Genomic DNA, 21,245 nt, shown 5'->3' with positions numbered 1-21,245 from the left:
TCGCCCACATAACACGATACAGTCGCGATACCGTCGCGCTTCTGTCGCGATGCAAACGTGATACCGTCGCGCTTCTGTCTCGATGCTAACGCGATACCGTCGCGCTTCTGTCGCGATGCAAACGCGATTCAGTAAAGCTATGTATGTAGTCCGACACGGTCGCGCGTTTGCATCGATACAGTCGCGATGCTGTAGCGCGTTGCAAATGCGACTAACGCGCGTTAGTAGCGATGCTGTCGCGCGTTTCGTGAACGCGCGACAGCATCGCTACAAAAAGTAGCCGTGGGCGAGGGGCCTTAACAACCCAAGTGGCCGCATAATGTAATGCGCCATCTACATTAGTTGTCAAATTTGAAGCACGAACGATGCTGACGTGAGCCCAAAGCATTCAGATTTAAGGATTAACAAAGTATGTTTGATTTTGGGGAAAACCTTGTAAATTGGTGCGGCCTGGAAAAGGGTTAAGCCGTTACTTTCGCATTTTATATTATAATTATTTAAACCTGTGCTAACTCGGGGCACGAACACTAGTTAGTTTTTTTTTGCACTAGAAATAAGGTAAACAGTCTTGATGTGTCTTTTAATTGAAGAACACATTTTAAAAATAAGTTACGACAAATATGTAACAATTATGAATCTAATACGATCTTTTATATTCTTCTGCTTTCATAATAGTTACTGATTTTTAAAAAGCGTTTTTCAATTAAAAGACATGCTAAGATCGCTTACCTTCTTTAAAGTTCTTTCTAATGCTAAAAAAACGAACTATAGTGATGGTAAATATTAAAGTTTTTAACCTTAAAGGGGCCCACTGATTAACAGTCCGCCGGACGGTATCGGCCTGTCAGTTGTTCGGAACTGTCAAAATTTTGTTCTAACTGACAGGCCGATACCGTCCGGCGGACTTAATCAGTGGGCCCCTTAACAGGCTCATTATAAGGGTGGTATTCCACCTGTCCAATTTCTTTGTCCAATGTGTATTTGCGTCTCACATTTTGCTCAGTGAGAGAGTGAGACGCAATGCACATTGGACCAAGATATTGGACAGTTGGAATACCACCCTTAGTGCCACTTGCACCATCCCACTAACCCAGGGTTAGCCAGTTAAACCTGGAGTTACCAGTACAATTTGACACTGGGTTAACGATTTAACCGCTTAACCCCGGGTTAGTTTGATGGCGCAAGTGGCGCTTAGACATGATATTGAACCTGTTTACAGTCATACAGGATTTAAAATAAGCAAATGCATAAATATACGACAATAAACATCTATATGTATTCGTACCCCGAGCTTACATGCGAAAGTAACTCTGGGATTACTAACTAGGGATTTTAGAAGACAAAATATTGGAATATTCTTAAGTTTATTTCTTATCTAGAAATGCAATCACAAAAATAACTTAAAACGCGTATCTAGTCCTTATATCTTCTAGTTTCTTGGAGACTTCGGCGGGCGTTCGCTCCAGGTCACCTGCGATCGCCTTTTGTTTCGAGGGCTCCAGCGAGTTGAACTGCTCGCAAAGATCACCGTCTATCACATTCTGGAAAGAAGGACATACGATCATATAAGTATGTTTCAATGACAGATTCAATTATAGAGGTAGATTTAGGGAAATGTTCATTCCAAATACTACGAGAGCGCCGAAAGCGACGTTCCCGACTCTCAGGAGTGCAGTCCATGCTGGCCACGCGAGACCGCCATAACGACAAGTCAACGCGTCGCCTCACAAGGACCTTGATCTATCCACAGTGTAACACAAGTATCCACGTCAAGTGGGTATCTGCTGACTAACCGTGGACTCGGACATTTCTAAGTATTATGTTGATTAGAATGGTTTCAAATGTTAAAATACTGATATTATGATCTTGAAGAAAGGAGAAAGAAATATATTAACAGCACAACTGAGCAATTGTACATTTCCCCACCGCACGCTCTCGCCAACTCGGGTCGACAACGGAGCTCGTTTTTAGACTGTTTGTACAAATCTATTAGCCTTTCTCTCTTCTCTGCCAGTTGGTTACAAATTTAGTCTAAGGAACTGCCCAAAAGTTAACTCACCTTTACTGGGTAATAATAACTTCTAAAGGAGAGATGATCCCGTCCGCAAATGGGCGAGTTTTCACTTCGCATGTGCATCTCGAGGTGCTGGAAGAAGTCGTGGTCTTCCCGCGAGGTGAAGGGCAGCAGCACGCCCAACGACCCGCTGATGGTCGCGTACAGCAGCGCCTCCGAACCGCCAGGGATCAGCGTTGCTCGCTGCAGCGACGTCACAGTTTCACCCACATGGAAATTAACGACTATCTCCCCCTTTTGAGATGCTCCGTTTAGTAGACCTGCAAAAGAATTGAATATGTAATACAATTGTGTACATAAATATGATGATGCATGATAGATATTTTGCGTCAGAGTCGGATAAGTAGAATCATAGCATTTCATTAGTCTAGCATGTGTAAATTTGAGTATCATCATTTAGTTCATTATTGGTGATCAAGTCACTTTTCTGTCTTTTAGTCTATGGGATTTAAAAAATTATAATTACCTCTGTCCCAAAGAGCTTTATTTCCCGTGGGGTCCTCGTCGACGTCATCCGACACGGACTGCGGCAGCCTGACGACGGCGACGTTGCCGAACTTGTCCGACATCGCGATAGTGTCGTAATCCAGCAGGCAGCTGCTGGTGATCCACCGCGGGTTCGTGTCATCGGCGAATATGATCAACTGATTCTCCCGCTTCTTGTACTTCACACAAAATACGGACTCCTGGACGTCGCAGACGAAGATTCTCTGGCCGATCGTCTTGATGTCCGCTATGAGATTGGGAATGTGTCGGTTCTCGCACTTGCGGAGGAGCTTCCTTCGGCCGATGTCGTACAGGCGGAGCATGCGGCCGACCCCGACGAGCAGCTTGCCGTTGAAGGCGGCCAGGGCGCCCGGGTACTCGTCGACGGGCGTCTTGTGCACGAGCTCCAGCTTGCCGGTGGCGGCGTAGATCTTGTACACGTGCAGGCTGCCCTCGGCGCAGGCGCGCGGCGAGAGCACGAGGTCCTTGGCCACGCCCACCACGAGGTGCGGCTGCGCGTGCTCGGCGTGCGCGGCCCAGCGCACCACGCACAGCGCCACGGCGGCCTCGTTCTGCTCCAGCGGCAGCCGCGACACCGTGCCCGGCGCCGCGCCGCCCGACCCCATGTCCACCACGCGGATCTGAGACGCCCACATACCTACAACGATGACGTTTTCGATTAATACGAGCCCTTCGTTTATATGAGCAAAACTAAGGAGTATATAACTTTCTTAGAATGATTAAATGTCTCCCTAGCTTGAATCAAATGACTTACGGGAAGATCATCTGGGATTAACGCTGGGATATAATATGGCCACATCCGATTAGAGTCAGCGTGCTCCGAGACATCATCTGCTCTTGCCCAGAGAATGTGGCCATCATTTGGAGTTAGCTTTATTTTTTCCATAATTACCTGCGCCGGCTTTAGGAGACGAGAAAACGTTTTCGGGTAACACGTCAGAGAGGAAAGCGTCGGCCATTTCGTTGGCGAGCGTCTGCTCCTCAGGGCCTCCGCCGGCCGCCGCTTCACGCATCTCTTGAGCCATTTGAACCCTGCATGATGATAAGGCATTTTAGAACTAATGCATTGCTGACTTTTACAGCTTTACTAACTAAAACAAGTCAGTACTGCAGGTGTATCCTCAATTAAATTAGGTTTTGTGTGTATGTTGTCATCATTCAATATTCAAATGCACATAAAAATACATTGACTGTATTATTATTACCTTCTTTGTTTTTTCATTTCTTCTGTGTATGAATTGTGATCAGTCTCTAAAATAATAATTTGATTGTTGTCACTGTTGATGACAAATTTTCTCGGCGTGTATTCCAGTGGTAGATAAGTTTGATTGAAAACCGCTCCCAACTTTTCGAGCGCCAAAATTCTCAGAGTATTAGATGAGATCGCTACAATGCCTTCCGCGCATTGCTCTGCAAAGAAAATCGACATTATGAGAATTATCAACAAAATAACAACTATAAAAATGCTAATTATTGAAATAGCAAGTGTCCACGGCATGGTTTTGCCGCCTTCACGGCCTAAGCGGCTCCAGCTTGGCTATGGAATATGCCGAGTGCCAACCTCAACCCGAAGGGATGTTGACATGCTTTTCGACGTTGTGGGCTTATCACTGCATGGGGCAGCTACGCACCACCCTCACGCGACCACGCCCGAAGGCACGGCCGCGCAAACACGTCGTGTAAGATGGATTTGAAACATGACCTCTCCAGCCACACAATGCATTAAGATTGACTATGATAGTATGATAATTGCCAATAATCCTAGTAATGGTTCATGACTACTGTATAAAGGCCTGTCTCCATATTGCGCGGCAAACTGGAGGCAACGCGATCTGATCGAGTTGGCTTGCGAGCCAACCCGGTATCCATAGCGCGCGGCTGCCTCGCGAGCCAATGTTCGATAGTTTGCCGCGCAATATGGAGACACGCCTTAAGATATACGTATGGCACCACAGTATGCTGAAAAGGCCAAGATGAAATCCATCTTTATTAAATAAAAAAATATTTGACATTTAATGACTACCTGAACTGAATCCTGCAGCATATTCAAGACATTCATAAGAGAGTGGCGTCAGGTGGAAACGGTTCTGGTAATGATAGCCAAGCCAGGTCCTCGATGACACGGCAAGTACTGCCTCGGCTGCTTGTACTCTCACTTTAAATAGTTTAACTGGCCTTGAGCCCAGGTACCTGATAACAAAAATGAGAGTATTATAATAACAGTTTAATATTTGATAACTTTGTATCACTTATTTAAACATTATCAGATCTGGTTAAGTAATCGTCAATGTTTTTCAGATGAAACACGGAGCGAATAGGATTACATCATAGAAATCTCTGTAACACTGAGCACTCATAAAATATAAAAAAAATAGATACCTAGTTCTTGTGTCTGCTAGATCCCCACTGACAGAGTCCAGTGTTGTTCTCAGTAACACACCATTGCTTAAACCAATATTGAGATGTAAAGCAGATTTGGCGCCAGATTCAAATGGTTGTTCCACTATGCATAGTGACTCGGCGCCTGCAGGTAAGGCTTGCATTGACCTTGGTGCTAAACAGTCCTAAAAACGTAAAATAAACACTATAAAATTTATAAACACTAGTAATCATTTTCATGAGAGAAAGAATTTTCAGAATTGATTGAATAACGCATTTTTGGGTTGTTATAATCACAAACAATCAGTGGTGTCCTGGTATCATCATTTAAGTGACATACATAACAAAAATATCAATTCTGAGGATCTTACCGAGGGGTCCAAGGAGATGATTCTGACAGTGTTGTCATTGAGTCCTACTGCTAAGAACCAAGCTCTTTGCTCTCCAGTAGCTACAGAGCCCAACGCCATGCATGACACATCTGATGACAACTTTTTTCTTTCTGTGTACTCATTTAATTGACCAGTCTGTAATATAAACAAGATATCTTAATTATGAACAACTATATTTTTAAACATAAGTATTTAAAAAAGTATATGAATGAATGTTTGTCCACGGCATGGTTTTGCCGCCTTCACGGCCTGAGCGGCTCCAGCTTGGCTATGGAATATGCCGAGTGCCAACCTCAACCCAAAGGGAAGTTGACATGCTCTTCGACGTTGTGGGCTTATCACTGCATGGGGCAGCTACGCACCACCCTCACGCGGCCACGCCCGAAGGCACGGCCGCGCAAACACGTCGGTTATAAAAAACCTACAGTTAAATTAACTTACCGGATCCATCTCAAAATAGACCAGTTCACCACCAGTGAGAGCAATGACTACTTGTCTCTGATTGACTGCGCATTTTACGATAGTCTTTTTGCCAGGCGCCTTCCATTCATTGACACGCTTGTCGGCGCGAATATGCCGGATGCCATCCGGGTATACTTGCACCAGGGCGTCGTTTCCGAGCGCGTGGCAGCTCAGGGTCGGCGTCGTGCCTAAGAAGCCCGAGTCCGTCACTTCCTCGACCGTCTCGCCAATAGAGAGCACCAGTGTGGCGTTCACGAATGACACAATGATGTATGAATCATATTCCTCTGCAACCAAGAGAAAAGCAGGTGATAAAATTGTAACGGGTAGCCATCAGTTTGATAAATCTTCATGTGATGGCAGCCCGATGAAGTTAATTGGAGCGCCCGATGCCTACCTGTGCGTCTGGTGAGACCATCTCAATGTTCATCGCCCGTAAGTAGATTCTGAAAAGAAAAACCACTGGTGTTTATGTATGACAAACAACCAGGGTTTTATTAGTATTTTGTTTGAAAAAAGGAGCATTCATAAGTGGTTATTGGGTAGCGTCACGGTTTATCAGTAACACGGACCAAATTATATAATCATTAAGCTCCTTTATAGACTACTTTTGGTGAACATTTATAAGAAATAACCTCGTGTCACGTTAATTTGTAATTTTTGTGTCTCAGAGGTATGTGCATATAATTTGTTATTACTTTGTTTATTGAAATCAACAAATTTGCACATGCTGAAAATTAAATCTTACCATCTTTATGTCTCCTGACTGTCCATACTGCATTAGGAGATCCTGGAAGCTCAGACACAGCCATTTCCGCCACTTCCAAACCATGCCTTAAGGCTCTCAGGGATGACCTGGGTCCGCGACCACATGCTAAGTAAACTTGAGGTGTATCTTCCCCGGCCAAGTCAGCTACATGACATGCTAAAATAAACGAAACAAGTTTTATGTTAATCAAGAACAGTGTAACACAATGGTGCACTCATTGAAATAAATTAGTTCTTAAAGTTATCTCAGATCTGGTTAAGTATTCGTCAATGTTTTTCAGATGAAACACGGAGCGATAATAGTTTACATCACAGATAATTTTGGTCATTTTATGCAGGTTGTAATACTTGCAATATATTAAATTGCAACATGATCTAAATTTTACCTAATATAGGAGAGAGTGAATCCAGCTCATCTACAAGCACCAAGTTTCGGAGGGGCCTTGGGGCAAAGAAAAATGTGTCTCCTTCCTCCAAAGGCATGGCGGAACTAAACTCTGGCTCATCATCCTCATCACCCAAGTGAGCAATCTGGTACAAGTAACTGCAATGAAACATTAAAAAATTAGTCACAATCACAACTATCAACTATCATTTCATTAGATTTTTTCAATTAATTTAACTAGATTAAATTGTAAGTCCACCATCAGTGTGCATTACCCCACATAAAAGGGTAGGACCTTGGTTCAGGGAATCTTTACTATAGCATGTTTACATAAATATGTGAGAGTGGAACAGTTCCATCTCACAGGTTCCACATGCATACAAAATGCATGTCAAAATAAACAAGTTACTTACTGGTTGCCAAATTCACAGGCCACAAAGAGGAATCCAGTTTTCAAGACACACATAGAAGTGGCTACAGGGACAGTGTCAAAGTATTTCAGTTTTATTTCTGTCACCATATCATCATCCGTTTCAATGGTTATCTTGAAAATGTCTCCTTGCTCAGTTTGTGCCAAAAAGAAGAACATTGATTTAGTCTTATGTGTGGCTGAACATACAAAGATCATGCCTCTCTCTGGGTCATCCAAATCATTGCGGCGGCGAGGAATAGGGCAGCGAATGTCGTGTTGGTCTCCTAAATTCTTGTATGTTAAGTAGTTCTCAGAGCAAATGAGTACTCCAGATGGTCCATCATTGCCACCCGGCACTGTAATAAGGAAGTTGGCATGTTCTTCTAGAGGCTCAGAGTATTTTCTTACGACATGGTTCAGGCCTAAATCTAATTCATAGAATGTTAATGTCTGCTGAGTTTTTTGTGCCGCTTCACCTGTAAACAATTTTTGTATTAATAATCTAATGTTTAAAAGTTGGCTATGGAAAATGAGTTACTAGAAAATCATAAATAGGAGGATCTGGCGTCACTATCAATCGGAAACACGGACCTCAAAATAATCACTTTATAGAATTGCCCAATGTAATTCACAAAACTATGACAAAGTTAAAAGTAACAATAATTATATTGCAACTTTTAATGTGAAAACACTGAATGGAGAAGGGCCTACATCAAAGGACGACTTGAAGTTAAAGTTGTTGTGAAACCAAATTAATGTACTAAAAACTTTAATAATAACTGCTATTATCATGAAAAAGTTTTATTACTGATATTCCTGAAACTTCAATTTTATGTATTGCCACAAAAGAAAAGCAGTAATAATTACCTGTAGGGTCAGAGTCAGCTTCTTCATAATCAATCTCAAGGCAAGCGAACATGGGATTCTCAAAGCCCACATCTACTCCAACCATATGATACACCAGTGTGTTGGACTTGTGCGCTTCCAATGGAGAAGAGATGGTCAACCTCGCTTCAGCATCTCTGTTCAATATGTACACCAGTTTCTGCTTTTCAATGGCTCCAATCATAACAGCTCTGCCTTTCGGATCAATAGCTAAGTACTGTCCGGGTACTATTCTGCGACATCCCGATTTGCCAAAGGTTTCTTGGTGAACTTTCTCAAGGATGTTCTTAGCTGGAATATATTCAAGGATGACGATTCGCCCAGAGTCAGATCCAATGACAATGTAATCTGAAAAGGACCATAGCGTTAAGTAAGGTAAAGAAATTGGCTTGGAATATTTTTGTTAGCAGAGAAATGTGCCAATACAACGAACATCCCAGCCATCATAGAGATTGCCAAGAGCGACGCGATGGCATATAATCTCTGCATCTAGTTATCCCATTCTTTCGTATTGTAGAAAGATGGAGCAAGACGATGCAAGTCAATGTACCTAACCTCCATTTTAAATGACCTACCTACCTATTACTCATATTACCGAATAAAGTAGGTATACTGATATCACACTTCTAAAGCCACATTAGTTAGACGGTTCAAGAACTTGCAAATAAAAAATAAGTTTAAGAACCACATGGTAAAATGATAACCCTACTTTTAACCTCTAAATCTAAACTGTGGATCTAATCTGTTACAGTGACCTCAATACATACACGTGTTAAAAAGTTAATTTACCTTTTGTGCCGCCAGTAAGCCGAAATGACATCATCGAACGGATAATGCCGAAAATTTCCACTTTCAGCAGTGTATGCACTTTGCCGGTGTTGGGATCAGGTCGTAACAATTCCAAGATCTTCCCGCGAGATATTACTATCTCTTGCTGCTTCGTCCCGGAGAAATTGCCGTGAACCGCATGGGTAATGGCTGTAGAGCCTTGTAGAGTCAAATTGTACAAATACATTTTGAATCATTCAACTCAACCTGAAACAAAATCGGTCACTTGAGCCATGTTATAAAACTAGGAAAAAGCACAGACATAATTATGATACACTTTTCTCAACTTGTAAGATACTTCCTGTGCATTGTAAGGTTGTATATTTAAATGTGTTACATAGTTACTACACTGATGATTGTAAAATACCAAGAATAAGTAAGCGTGACACTAGGTCTGCTAAGAGAATAAGATTGACACAACCGTCAGCAAAAAACTATTATGGTCGAAGAACAAAAGAATACTTGATCCCCAAAATTTATAACGAGTACCCTCTTTTACTTGAAACACCTAAATTGAACATAGGTAGATTGAAGTCGAAATTTAAACAGATTTTACTACACAAATATGAAAATTTAACCTAGCTACATACTTTCTTGTGTTAACAAAGCGTTTGTGCCGCTATAATATTATAAGAATTCTTCCTGTTATGTTCGTGTTATGAAATGTCACTATTAGTACTATGTTAGATTATCGCAAGATAGATTTAGGATACATACATATAGGTAAATTTATATGTTCTTAATGATAACTTAACTTGTCACTTAATAATTCGTGTACCTATTTAGCTTAAGATTAGTTTAGAGCGCACCGCCAACAAACTGTCTCACAGTTTGGCGAAACATTAGATTAAGGTACTAAATATTGTATTTTTTCTGTTAAATTTTCAATAAAAAAAAAAAAAAAAAAAAATGTCCTGACAATCGGGAGTAGCCCGCAGTGGAATATATAAATTTAATGTTAAGCTCGTAACTGACGAAAACAGAGAGAATCTTGTGTTTTCGAATGGGTGAGCATATTTAATATTGCACTCTATAAACGACCACGAATGATACAAATCTATCGTGGAGATACCAAGTGCAAATAATAGTTATAAACACAACACATGTGTATGATAATATGACTTCTGTAATTACCTGTATTAATTGACGGTTGATTGCCGCAATGCGGCTTGATATATTTTTGTAACTTGCCGGCGCCTCCTCTTCTCCTCACACACGACCGCAAGATGGCGGCCGGCACAAGTGCCATTGATTCACGATGTATCTCCATAAAACTGACCAATCAAAAAGAAGCATTTTCCATCATGGCGTCTGGTTTTATACCTATGATGTTGCCATTTTATAACAATAATCTACCAATTATTTTTTATAATAGCACCACCTATGGCCTATTTTATAAAGCTACAAGTTACAATTTACAAGCGGAAGTCTCGTTCTAACACATAGGGTTAGAAAGAGACTTCCGCTTGTAAATTGTAACTTGTAGCTTTATAAAATAGGCCACTAGTGGCGAGTAGGCAAACCAATGATAGCATTACTACAATGGTAGTAAGCTATGCTACTTATCGCTAGATGGTGCTTACATCAAACAAAATGGTCAGCTTTCTTTATTATGACTAGATGGCGCTTATATCAATAACACACAGTCTTCAATTCGTACCACTAGATGACGCTGACGTTGGGCATGAATACTTTTGAAGTTTTATTTCTCCTGTTTGTTTCTATCTCTGAGTCACAAATTCATGTTTTTAACGAAAAGTTATTAAACAAAATAATTCAAAAAGTTTATAGGTTTAATAACCGCCTTTTAATAGAAATAAGATCTTAAAAAAAACTCAATGGCTCCAGCGATCATGTTCAAAACAATAATATATGTATGTTCAAAACAATTTTCGTGGAGAGTATTTTTAATAGTAGATTGAACAACAAGGGCATAAAGTGACCCATTTCTACCCAAGGCAATTTTTTGGTCCAAAATAGTAGACGAGGGTAAAAATGGACATTTATGCCCTTGTTGTACACTCTGCTTTTCACTTCGATTGCGAGGAAAATAAAACACATTTTCACGGCAATTTACACCACGAAATTATCGTAAAGCGAAAGAACATAATACATAACCAATTCCCGCCAACTAACTTTTTAATTTTTTTTATTTAATTTTCAACATATGATCAGAGTTTCAGACGCTTGTTTTTCTGCCAAGTCAAACATTTCGGAGCATTTTTGAACGATAATCGACTCCTATTGTCCTATTTTATGTGATTTACTAAATTTAATGACAGAAAATACGGATTTCTAATAAATTGTAGCAAAAATAATAGTACATTATTGTCGAGGCTCGGAGGTATAGCTACTTGCAGGCTGAGGATTCGTTTTAAACGGACGACCTTGGGAGTCCGTTTAATTGAATCCGAAGCCAGCAAGTAGCCTTCCAGCCGAGTCATATATAGTGCATTTCTCAAAAATGGTGCAAGAAATATAAATATCATAGAAATATTTTACAAAAGCAACGTTCTTACGTATATATTTTCACAGAAAAAAGTAGAAACAATGGAAAAAAAAAGTAGAAACAATTGAAAAAATTTGCTTTGCCGCCTTTTTATTTTTTTAATAAAAAAATAGAAATGTATTTTTCTGCCGAAAATACGCCAACCTATTTGAGACAGCTAAATAGTCGCGGTACTAATCATCTGTTTGGCTGTTTAATGGGCCTGTGCCTTCGTTTGATATGGCCATTTCAACTTTTAAAAAGTTTGGAACTCGACAAATAATGGAATTTGTATGCAACATTGCAGTCCCAAAATCGAGACTGCAATGTTTTTAACTTTTTAATTTTTGACTGACCATAAACTACGCGCTTCGCGACCTATTTTTTAAACGGCAAAGTCGACTTTGCCGTCCATTTTTGAGAAAAATAATATACTTAATAAGTTTTGTCATCTACACAATTGTATTGCTCAGTAAAATTGTGCAATATGTTTTAACTGTTTGGCTGTTGAGACCGATTACCTTAGTCTTAGAAGAAAATTTTACTTTTATGCTCTAGACTTCTAGAGTAGTCTAGAGCATAAAATGCGATTTTATGTCGTCTACGCACGACATAAAGCTGGGCAGTGTCGGCGGCACCTTACTCGGTTCAATGAGATGATCCTTTTAAAATCCGACGCTAAAGTTGATACCTACCCATTGTGTTTTTAGGATGCCGTCGTAGCCAAAATGGCAACAACCCTTATAGTTTCGTCATATATCTTTCTGTTTGTTCGTATATCACAGATATTTTTCTCAGAAACTATAGAAAATTATATAAATGTCATTTGGAATATAGGCATCTGCTGTAACGTAAGGCTTTGGTCAATGGCTTGGTGCTTTTGTAGTTATTTATTTAAGTGTACTTAATCGAAAAATAATTAACCGTTTCTATTCTCCGTCTAACTCCCACACCCCAAACGCAATCTAAGAATTATTTAAAACATAACAATGATGTGACACGAAAACTCTTATAAACTTCATCGGTTGTACCGTTCTTAATAAGACGTAAGCGCTGTGAAGATACCTACGCTACGCTCTTCTACTTGTGCGTTTTTTTAATTCTTTCGCTTCATATGAAGGTGTACGGAACCTTCCACTGTACGTGATTCCATGCGCACTTGGCCTTTTCTTCTGTTGTCGCCATTGTTGCGCCTCTCGCCTCTATTAGTAAAGTGGCCGTACACCTGAAGACTGTTTCTGTGAGAATTAAAATTCCACTATTTATTTGTGTAAGTTTTGAAAGGGCTTTGCGGCATTGTGAGTCGTTTTTTATTTAATTCTATTTTCTGGGCTGCGCCGCGCGGCTAACAATGTATCCGAGACGCGACGGCCGCGCGGGCGCACACCTGAGTATTCCGATCGGCTTCCCGATCCGCGCCGCCTCTCTGAGCTCCTCAACTCTCGACACTGGAGACATTGCTGTGCCATCTCACTTGCACCGACACTGTAAGCAAAGGACAGCATAATCGGTGAGAATACAGGGGGATTCGAATTCGAATGCGAATCGCAGCTGATCGGCGGCGATCTGCGTCAGAACCAAGAACGTTGCACTCTAAAATCTTTATACCGATTGTAACCTTTGTAGGTGAGATCATTACGCATAGCGAACCTTAAGGTTATAGAAAACAATTGCCTATACATATTACCTACTTATTAAACAGTAACTTGGGAATGAAACTCCTTTTATAAAAGTTGATAAAAGTTACCCAGATAAATATAACTCAATAAATAAAAGTTTTACATAAGTAAATTCATTCGGTGCCAAAAAAATCTTTGTTGACAAAAGACTACTTAATTACTTTATTATTATTATTTTTTTTATTGGAAAAAGGTAAACATTTGACCACAATCTCACCTGATGGTAAGTGCCGATGCAGTCTAGGATGGAACATGCTTACCTAAAAGATGTCTATTCACTCTAAACGTTTATAACAAAAAATATATTCGCGATTAAAATATTTTTATGATCGTTTAAAAGAGAAAAACTCAGCTGATAAAAGTGATAAATGACAATAATGCACAATCCAGACGTAGACGAGATCATATCCATGGAGTTCAAGCAAGAAAAACGATCGTTAACAAGAAAAGGATACCTACCTACACCACTCCTGCTTCTAAAAATGCAAAGTGAACCAACGACGTACTCTACGTTCTTTATGAAGACGACACAAAACTAAAAATAGCAGCACTCATATTGCTGAATATATACCTACCTCGACCTTTGTCAAAATGGTTAGCAAAGGTGAGTGAGGTGGTGAGCACATTACATAATAAAAGTATATTTGTATGAGTTGTATAGGTTTGATATTGATTTTTAGACGGATTTGAGAGGCAACCGGGCTTCGTGAGTTAAGCCTTATTTAAAAACCCATACAATAGGGATAGCGGTCGCCTGCGGATCCCTGTTTAATACCTACTATCGACCAAAGACATATCGACTTAAGACTGATCGAACTAAGCACTGATATGGAGTAATTTGATAATGTATTGCGTTTAGATATCCATGTTAAATAGCGCGATTAACTTCTAGTTATTATAACCGCCGGGTGCGCGGGCGCTAGTGATCGCGCAATTAGCGCGCAACACCGGTGGCGACGCTAGATGCTATCAGCTCGGATCTGTAAAGAGTTGCGCTAGAAACCACCGGCCATCTGTCTGCCCCGCGGCATGCCAGTGCTTGCTTATTAGTTTTTATCGATCGCAGTTCCAATCACTTTGAATGACCATATTTGATTATCGGGCGGAGTTAGTTAGGTAATCGTTTTTAAACATATGTTTTGCTGGTTGATGTGTCAACATGTGTAGTGTAGTGCGTGGGAGGAGGTGGCACTGGCAGGCTGAATGGTAGTGGCCGTAAATAGCCGGCGCGCGGGCATAGATCGTGCGTTATCAACCGCATCAGCGGCGCTGCCTGCTGCTGAGCGAGCGCTACCTTTTGTCTAGACTCTAGGTCTAGAGACAGAGATTCGACACTGAGTGTCATTTCGACAAACCAATTGACACAAAACAACAACATATAAGCACTATATATTTGTGTATTATTACAGGTATACAGGTACCGTTATTACAAATTGAACCCTTATTTATATCATGTTAAATAGGGTTTACCCAGGCTACTTAATAACAACATGGCCTTAAACGCCCCTTGACAAGTCTGATTCTACTAAGGTTTTATAAATTATAAATAAATCTGAAGAAAAACATATCACTGCAACATATTAGGTACGTATTCAGGATGGTTTACATTTAAACTTTGAAATCAGCAGTCGTCGTGCGACTTCGTAGCCGGTAGTAGAGGTTCGGTCGCGGTAGCCGCTCTCGATATATTTTACTTCATACGGATACTACATTACATTAGCGCCTTTTAAATTAAATTAAGTGTGGTAACGTGGTATCTTGGTTTCAGCACGCGAGCAGATTCTAAATGTCGAGATTCAGGTACCTAATAACTCGTTAAAACTTAAAAGTTACTTTGAATAAGAAACTTTATTTATTCACAGGGTAGGTTAACTTGGGTAGTTTGTACCACGTTATAGCTAAATTCTTATTTTTATCCAACATTCGTAACTACATGTATATCTCTAAATATGCTGTAGGTACCCGCTTGAACACATTTTACGGGGTATAGTTAGTCGGTTAAAAGAAATTTTAATTAAATTTTAGAAGCGAACAGAGAAAGATGTATGATTTGACTTTGATCGTTAAAACTTAAAGTAACGACCTGCCAAGAATTTATTTATGCACCCTCAAGACACAATGAAATTAATCAGCCACGGTAAGCTTTTCTGACTCCTCAAGCAAGCGGTGCTGACATAAGGACATTATTGTGCCCTATGTACTCGAAGGGGAGGCGAGGGTGAGATGCGCGGTGGACAGTGCGCAACTGCGCAGACCGGCCGCAAGACGGCTCGGGGTCTTTAGTGTGTCGTGTCACGCGACGATATCAAATGCGAGCTCTAAGTTAATGTTTAAAGACCATATTTATTTTAGTAACTTACTTTAATCTGCTAACATTCTTGTCTGGTCTCTTTTTTGCGATTATTCGACTAGTAAACAATATTATCGCGCTTGACTTTGTGCTAATTATGGTACAATCTCGAGTCTACCTACTTAGATGATTTTCAGATGTGTTTTTACTTTTTAAGCTTACTTATGTAACTATTTACGAAATGTCAGTATCTAACTGAAATTATGTAATATAGGTATATTACATAATTATATAGTTAGTAAGTAAAGTACTGTTGTCTACGTTATAGGTTTAATCCGCTATCGGCTTAAGAAAACTATGTAGGATTTACTATCCGTCTCTTTTGAGCTTATTGTGTGCCGTAGCCGTGTATGCCGTAGCTTACGCAGCAGAACAATGGGTTCTACTTCCACCGGGTCATTCATCTGTCCGTGTCACAATTTGCATAGCTATCTGCGCCATAGATTTCATATCGATAAGCAATACAGTGAAGTCGTGAGTGAGCGGCTGTCCGCGTGTCCGTCGTGGGTGAAAACTGACTCACGATTGTTTGGATTCGGCGCGTGGCACGGCCATTGTCTAATGTTTTGCCAAACGAGCTTCGAAGAATACAGCGACGTTATAACACGGCTGTGTTTATAGTTGGAGTTGATGCGCCGTCACCGCCAGTGCGTCAGCGCGGGCAGTGTCACCGCCCCAATGCCGAAACATCCTCTTATACCTACCTAACTATGAAGAATAATTACCTCTACACAATACATCAAACGAGATATTGTCGATCAGATTCGTTTCCGTTAGAGAGTGACACATTATCATCGACATTGGACGAAAGGGAATCGCTACACCTCACCTATGGTCTTCCCACATAAAAGAAGATTGAAAACGACTTTGCCCAATGCCCATTGCTACAATGCAGCAGCGTAACGCTCTATCAGTCATGCTGTATGTAACTATGTATGGAGAAATAAACCATGATTTACACGGTTTACTTAACTATATACCGCTAGGTACATAATAGGTGCGTTTATAATATGTAGCTAAGTTATGCCTAATTTTGGCTCAGGTACAAAGCTTAGATAGATGCAGATTCGTTCAGCGTGAGTCGGGCTCCAACTAGCGGAATGCAATACCCGGCCCTAAATCCCAGTGTAAACATTCCACCCACACCCCGTCTACTGGTAACTCAATATTCGGCTAGTCGATCCGCTGTAGGGCTCACACCTAGATATATATCCAATTTTTTAAGTGGAGATCTGAACTAAAAAATTTCGAGTGTTTTTGTATAGCACTCGTTAATAATCCTCTATAAGTAAGTATGTAAGTAAAGTATCAACGTGTAGCACATCACTCCATCGGTTTTTAAAAACATTCTTAAGGTTTTCAAAAAAGTTTTTTGATTAAGTGAATAACTTTTGAAAACAATCGCTCTAAAAAATGTGCTCTCCCTCTAACTTTTGAACCAGGCCTATAAAAATTAAGTAAATATACCTATACTTAACTTAATAAATACCTACTTACCACGAAAATTGTTTGAGTCATTAGGTATATGTATATATTTTGACCAAAAAACCTCTTTTTATACCAGCCTTCAGAAGCCTTTTTTAAGCAGTAATTTTTTCTCTTTTTTTTAGCAGAGCATAAGGGCGAAGGGCACGGAATCCATCATTTTGCGTGGTCCGACACGCACTTGGCTGTTTTTATTTTTATTTTAGTTTGAGAAATATAATCACTCAATACAAATGTTTATTTCTTTACCAATAATTTGTATTCTTAAAATTTTAAAGTTTGCAGTGCGCTTAGATTTTCTACGATACTATGATACATTAAAGAAGCGATTTCCGCAATCTCCAAACAGTCCAAACACAGTTACTTTATTTTCACAAAGTTTTGTTTATTGTTTGTTTATTTTTCTGTAGGTAGGCAGCCCTATAACTTTTGCAACGGGACCGCTACATCAGCCCTCCTTTAATAAAACATCTCGATAATGAAAAGTCAGGCCATCGCGAGGGCGCGCCCCCGCCGTCGACCGAAACTCGCCTTTACGACCCCCGCCCAGCCGTTAAAATTAAACGTCGACTTGCATCACCAATAAATATCTTAATGATATGGAATCAGAAAGTATCTCGGGGTTGTGCGGTCTAGAAATGACGTATGTAGTGCGGAGGGCAATGGGAATTGCGTTTTAGGGTTGTCACAGAAGGTCGCGAGTGAGCATGCGTTCGCGCGAGGTGGCGGGAGACGACATTTGACATTCATTGCGTTTTATTGGCGGCGACACGTGCGGGGCCACCTGTCGCGAGCCTCCGCTCGTGCGATTTAATGAACAAAATGCAAATAATTGCGACCTCCGAAGGAAATGTTAACGATGTGCAATTGTCATTGGATTAACAATTCATGACGCTGAAGCATGCGATCGACCCTGAGTTGTGGTCGTTTATCCTGAGATATCCAGCTTAAAAGGCTCGTAAGTTCTTCGATATGACGTGTATCATTTTTCCAATTGCATTGTACCAATGAATAAACTTAATTGGTGTAGGTGATTCTGGTCGCGTTGTATGCAAATGCCGGCGCCGGATGTCGGAACGGACCTCCCGTCAACAGAGCCTTCGGCTCCTATTCAAAATGGCGCCTCTGGTTTTATTGACCACCACTGTTGCCATTGCGTTGCCCAATCAGTAAATGCTTCCCGTCACCTACGTGCGTACATTAGCATTGCTTTTAGGAGCGACTCGGGTTTATAAGTACCTAATGGTTCAATTGCGATAGGGGAAAAGACTCAGCGTGTAAGCCCAATCGACATGACATTTAACAAAATCTTGTATCGATCGAAAAGCCAAAAGCGCTTATCAAGTGTGTCCCTATCGGGCGGTGTGATTTATTGGCGCTCGCGAGTGATCTTGATGTCTGCGCAAACAATGCCTCATAAAGACAGCAAAAACTTGAACGCAACGCACCGCCTTGCGAATGATTGACAAGCTAGCGATTTGGCGAAGTCCTCAGCTAGTATTTATTCTACAAAACAATGTACCACGTGCAAAATATTTTATTCAAAATCATTTGCATAGCTATGAATATTTAAGTTACAACCACATTTTATCTACCTAATTCTAATTCGGGCCTTGACTCCGGGTTTTCCCTAATGCAGAGGCAAGTCCATCTCAATCCAACCCGGCATCGCAGCAAGCGTGATGGCCACCTTTGCGTCGGGAGCGGCCCGGGGAGGGTTACAGTAGCAGCTCGATCACCTCCGCTTTGGCTTTTTGATAACGTTCGCCTTCCACGACCAGCCGATCCGAAGCCGTTCGTCACTTCCAAGCCGCGGACGGGGGCTGCACTTATTTGTAGGAGCTGCGATGGTTTATTTTATTAATTTATTATTCTGCAACAGAAAAGCCTTACAGTTTGTTTTTGCTAATAGGTTTTAAACGTATACTTTACCTATAGTTATTGTATTGTATACTACTGGCAGATGATAAATCATAAATATGTTATCTGTCATCGATAATATCATACCATAGTAATAGTGATAGTAATGAGCCAATTAAGTCCGTACGATATATACGTGTAATGACAAGTGCTCAGTTGGATCAACAAAATAATTGATCCGCTCTGACAACATGAGGCTTCTAACAATAAAACTAATGTCCGCGATACAGACGCCATGTGCCAATTAACAAGCCGGGTTAACGAATCGAACCCAATTAAAGAGACCGTCCAGCGTGACCGCGACCGAGCACCGACATCCGCGATTTGGTGGTGATAAAACATTATTAGAATTCATGATTGGATGTGTTTATTGTTTATATCGGATATGCTTCCAAGAAAAGACCGTCTAATACGGATTCCTAACTTGGTTACTGAATATAAACGAGATTAATTAACAAACAAGCCGATTATCAACAGATTTAAATTCATTTAGTTGATAAAATCCAAACATTCGAAATCTATTCCCAAATAAATAGTGGATATATTAGGAAGTCCTGTCACAAAATCCGTGCAACAAAGGGCCATCAAGCCCCGCGCACCCCGCGCCTCGGAATAGTCAATTAGATGAGTGGCGCACCTGTGTGGCCGACTGGGGAAAAAATGTGGGCGCACCCTGGACTAAACGAATTATAACCACTACCTGAGACGTCCTTACGTGACTCAACGCGCCCTCGGTTACTCGTAACTTTTAAACAACTTCCAATACACCTCCACCGCGGCATCCTCATACCAATGTTCTTTCCTACTTGGCAATGTAGCCCGAACAAATGGAAATATTTGAGGGATCGTGATTTGTAATAATCGACATATTAGTCAAGTGGTCCCGCCTTCATTCTCAGGTGCATTTTTATATTGAAGAAACGCCTGTTTTTTTGTTGTGTTTTAAAAGCATTCACAATGCTATGTAGTTTCCCAAGATTTGTTAATGAGGTGATTTTTGATTAGTCACTTGATGTCGTTGTAATTTTCTGGGTTGAGTCGGAATTTAAATTAAAGTGAGATACAGTGGTCACATTTTTTTCTTGGTCACGCTTGACTGGCTGTTAGTGCAGATGAAAAGATTTAGCTTTTGGACCATTATATAGCTTTCGGTTTAAGAAGTTCGAGGTTCTTTCATAAATGCTGCTATATGTATTATGTATATGTACTTAATTGCCTAATATTTTCGTCCAAAAGTTTCAAAAGTCAATCTTGGAATTCTTGGATCCGGTTTGTCATTTTTAAAGTTGTCACTAGATTACTGGAGACATAAGACAGAACCGATATAATAAGTTAGGTACATGATTATGCCTTTTGTTCGTATATCTGACAGGCACGATTTTGTAACTGGAATCGAAAACATACAAAATGTTCGCGCAGCTGTGTAATTTACGCGGTGGCATAGAACAGTAAACATCTAAAATTACACTAAGGTACCAGGTGGGACCAGTATTACAGACGCTTATGTACTACCCACGATGATTCCTCCTACGTAACTGTTTAGAGCCACTACTTAATTTACATGTGGCAATTTCTGGTTAGACTCGGAATGTGGTTGCAACTTGGAGTTCAATAATTTTCTTGGCAGTAGAAGTTTTCGTCATCAAAAATGAGTAGGCGGCAGCGGTGGCGCCTGATGGGTCGGTAGACAATGGGTGCGGTATCAGAGCTTTGTCCCTAGCCTCGCTGAGTAATGGTCGCAGTATGTGCGCCGGGAGCGCCGATAACGCGGCGCCCGATAACCTGCGCCACCGGGACCTCGTCTGAGAATGTGCCACATACCGACACACCGACGTTTGCCAATAAACACTGGAAATTAAGTTTAGGAGACGTGCACGTGTGCCGCAGGATGTGGTCGTGACCGCAGTATCGGCTTATCTTGCGCGGAGAGATCTTACGAGTAAAAAGACGAGTGTTATTCATCTAAACCCGGATACAAATACAATGACAAAAACTGACACTCTGTAATGGTAAATATGTTTGCTTTTTATGTATACACAATAATTATATCACGACTAAAATAGCGGGTTCTAAGTTCTAAGACTCCTAATTCATTAACAAAGGCAAAAAGTTAGTCTTGCCCACTACAAAAAGTTACCTTTAAATTTAAGCCAACCTACTTATTAAGATGCGAGCTAGGTATAGAGAAAATCATTCATCAATCATCAGAAAGATCAGGTACCTAGACTATT

The 21,245-nt window shown here is 40.7% G+C and overlaps 2 protein-coding genes across 3 annotated transcripts in view; one reads left to right on the top strand and one right to left on the bottom strand.

The window, feature by feature from the left end:
- Window positions 1-21,245, top strand: part of LOC134795419 (uncharacterized) — a 217,164-nt gene that overhangs the window by 130,966 nt on the left and 64,953 nt on the right. The window lies entirely within an intron of this gene.
- On the bottom strand, window positions 1,343-10,385 carry LOC134795395 (splicing factor 3B subunit 3). Of its 2 annotated transcripts, XM_063767225.1 has the most exons (15): window positions 10,227-10,385; window positions 9,054-9,299; window positions 8,247-8,612; window positions 7,381-7,855; window positions 6,969-7,126; window positions 6,563-6,739; window positions 5,794-6,101; window positions 5,332-5,487; window positions 4,961-5,145; window positions 4,605-4,771; window positions 3,787-3,991; window positions 3,474-3,613; window positions 2,541-3,218; window positions 2,060-2,334; window positions 1,343-1,541 (listed from the first exon to the last, which is right to left on the bottom strand). In XM_063767225.1, the coding sequence occupies exons 2-15, from the start codon at window positions 9,277-9,279 to the stop codon at window positions 1,401-1,403; spliced, it is 3,657 nt and encodes a 1,218-aa protein (XP_063623295.1). In that variant the 5' UTR covers window positions 9,280-9,299; window positions 10,227-10,385; the 3' UTR covers window positions 1,343-1,400. The 2 variants fall into 2 exon arrangements, with proteins under 2 accessions (XP_063623295.1, XP_063623296.1); XM_063767226.1 differs by lacking the exons at window positions 1,343-1,541; window positions 2,060-2,334; window positions 2,541-3,218; ... (3 more) ...; window positions 4,961-5,145; window positions 5,332-5,487 and adding an exon at window positions 6,212-6,260 and having other exon boundaries at window positions 5,964-6,101.

The sequence above is a fragment of the Cydia splendana genome, chromosome 12 (genome assembly GCF_910591565.1).
Source record: "Cydia splendana chromosome 12, ilCydSple1.2, whole genome shotgun sequence".
NCBI lineage: Eukaryota > Metazoa > Arthropoda > Insecta > Lepidoptera > Tortricidae > Cydia > Cydia splendana.
The sequence above is the reverse complement of the archived record's forward strand: the minus strand, read 5'-3'. Positions and strand labels throughout refer to the sequence as shown.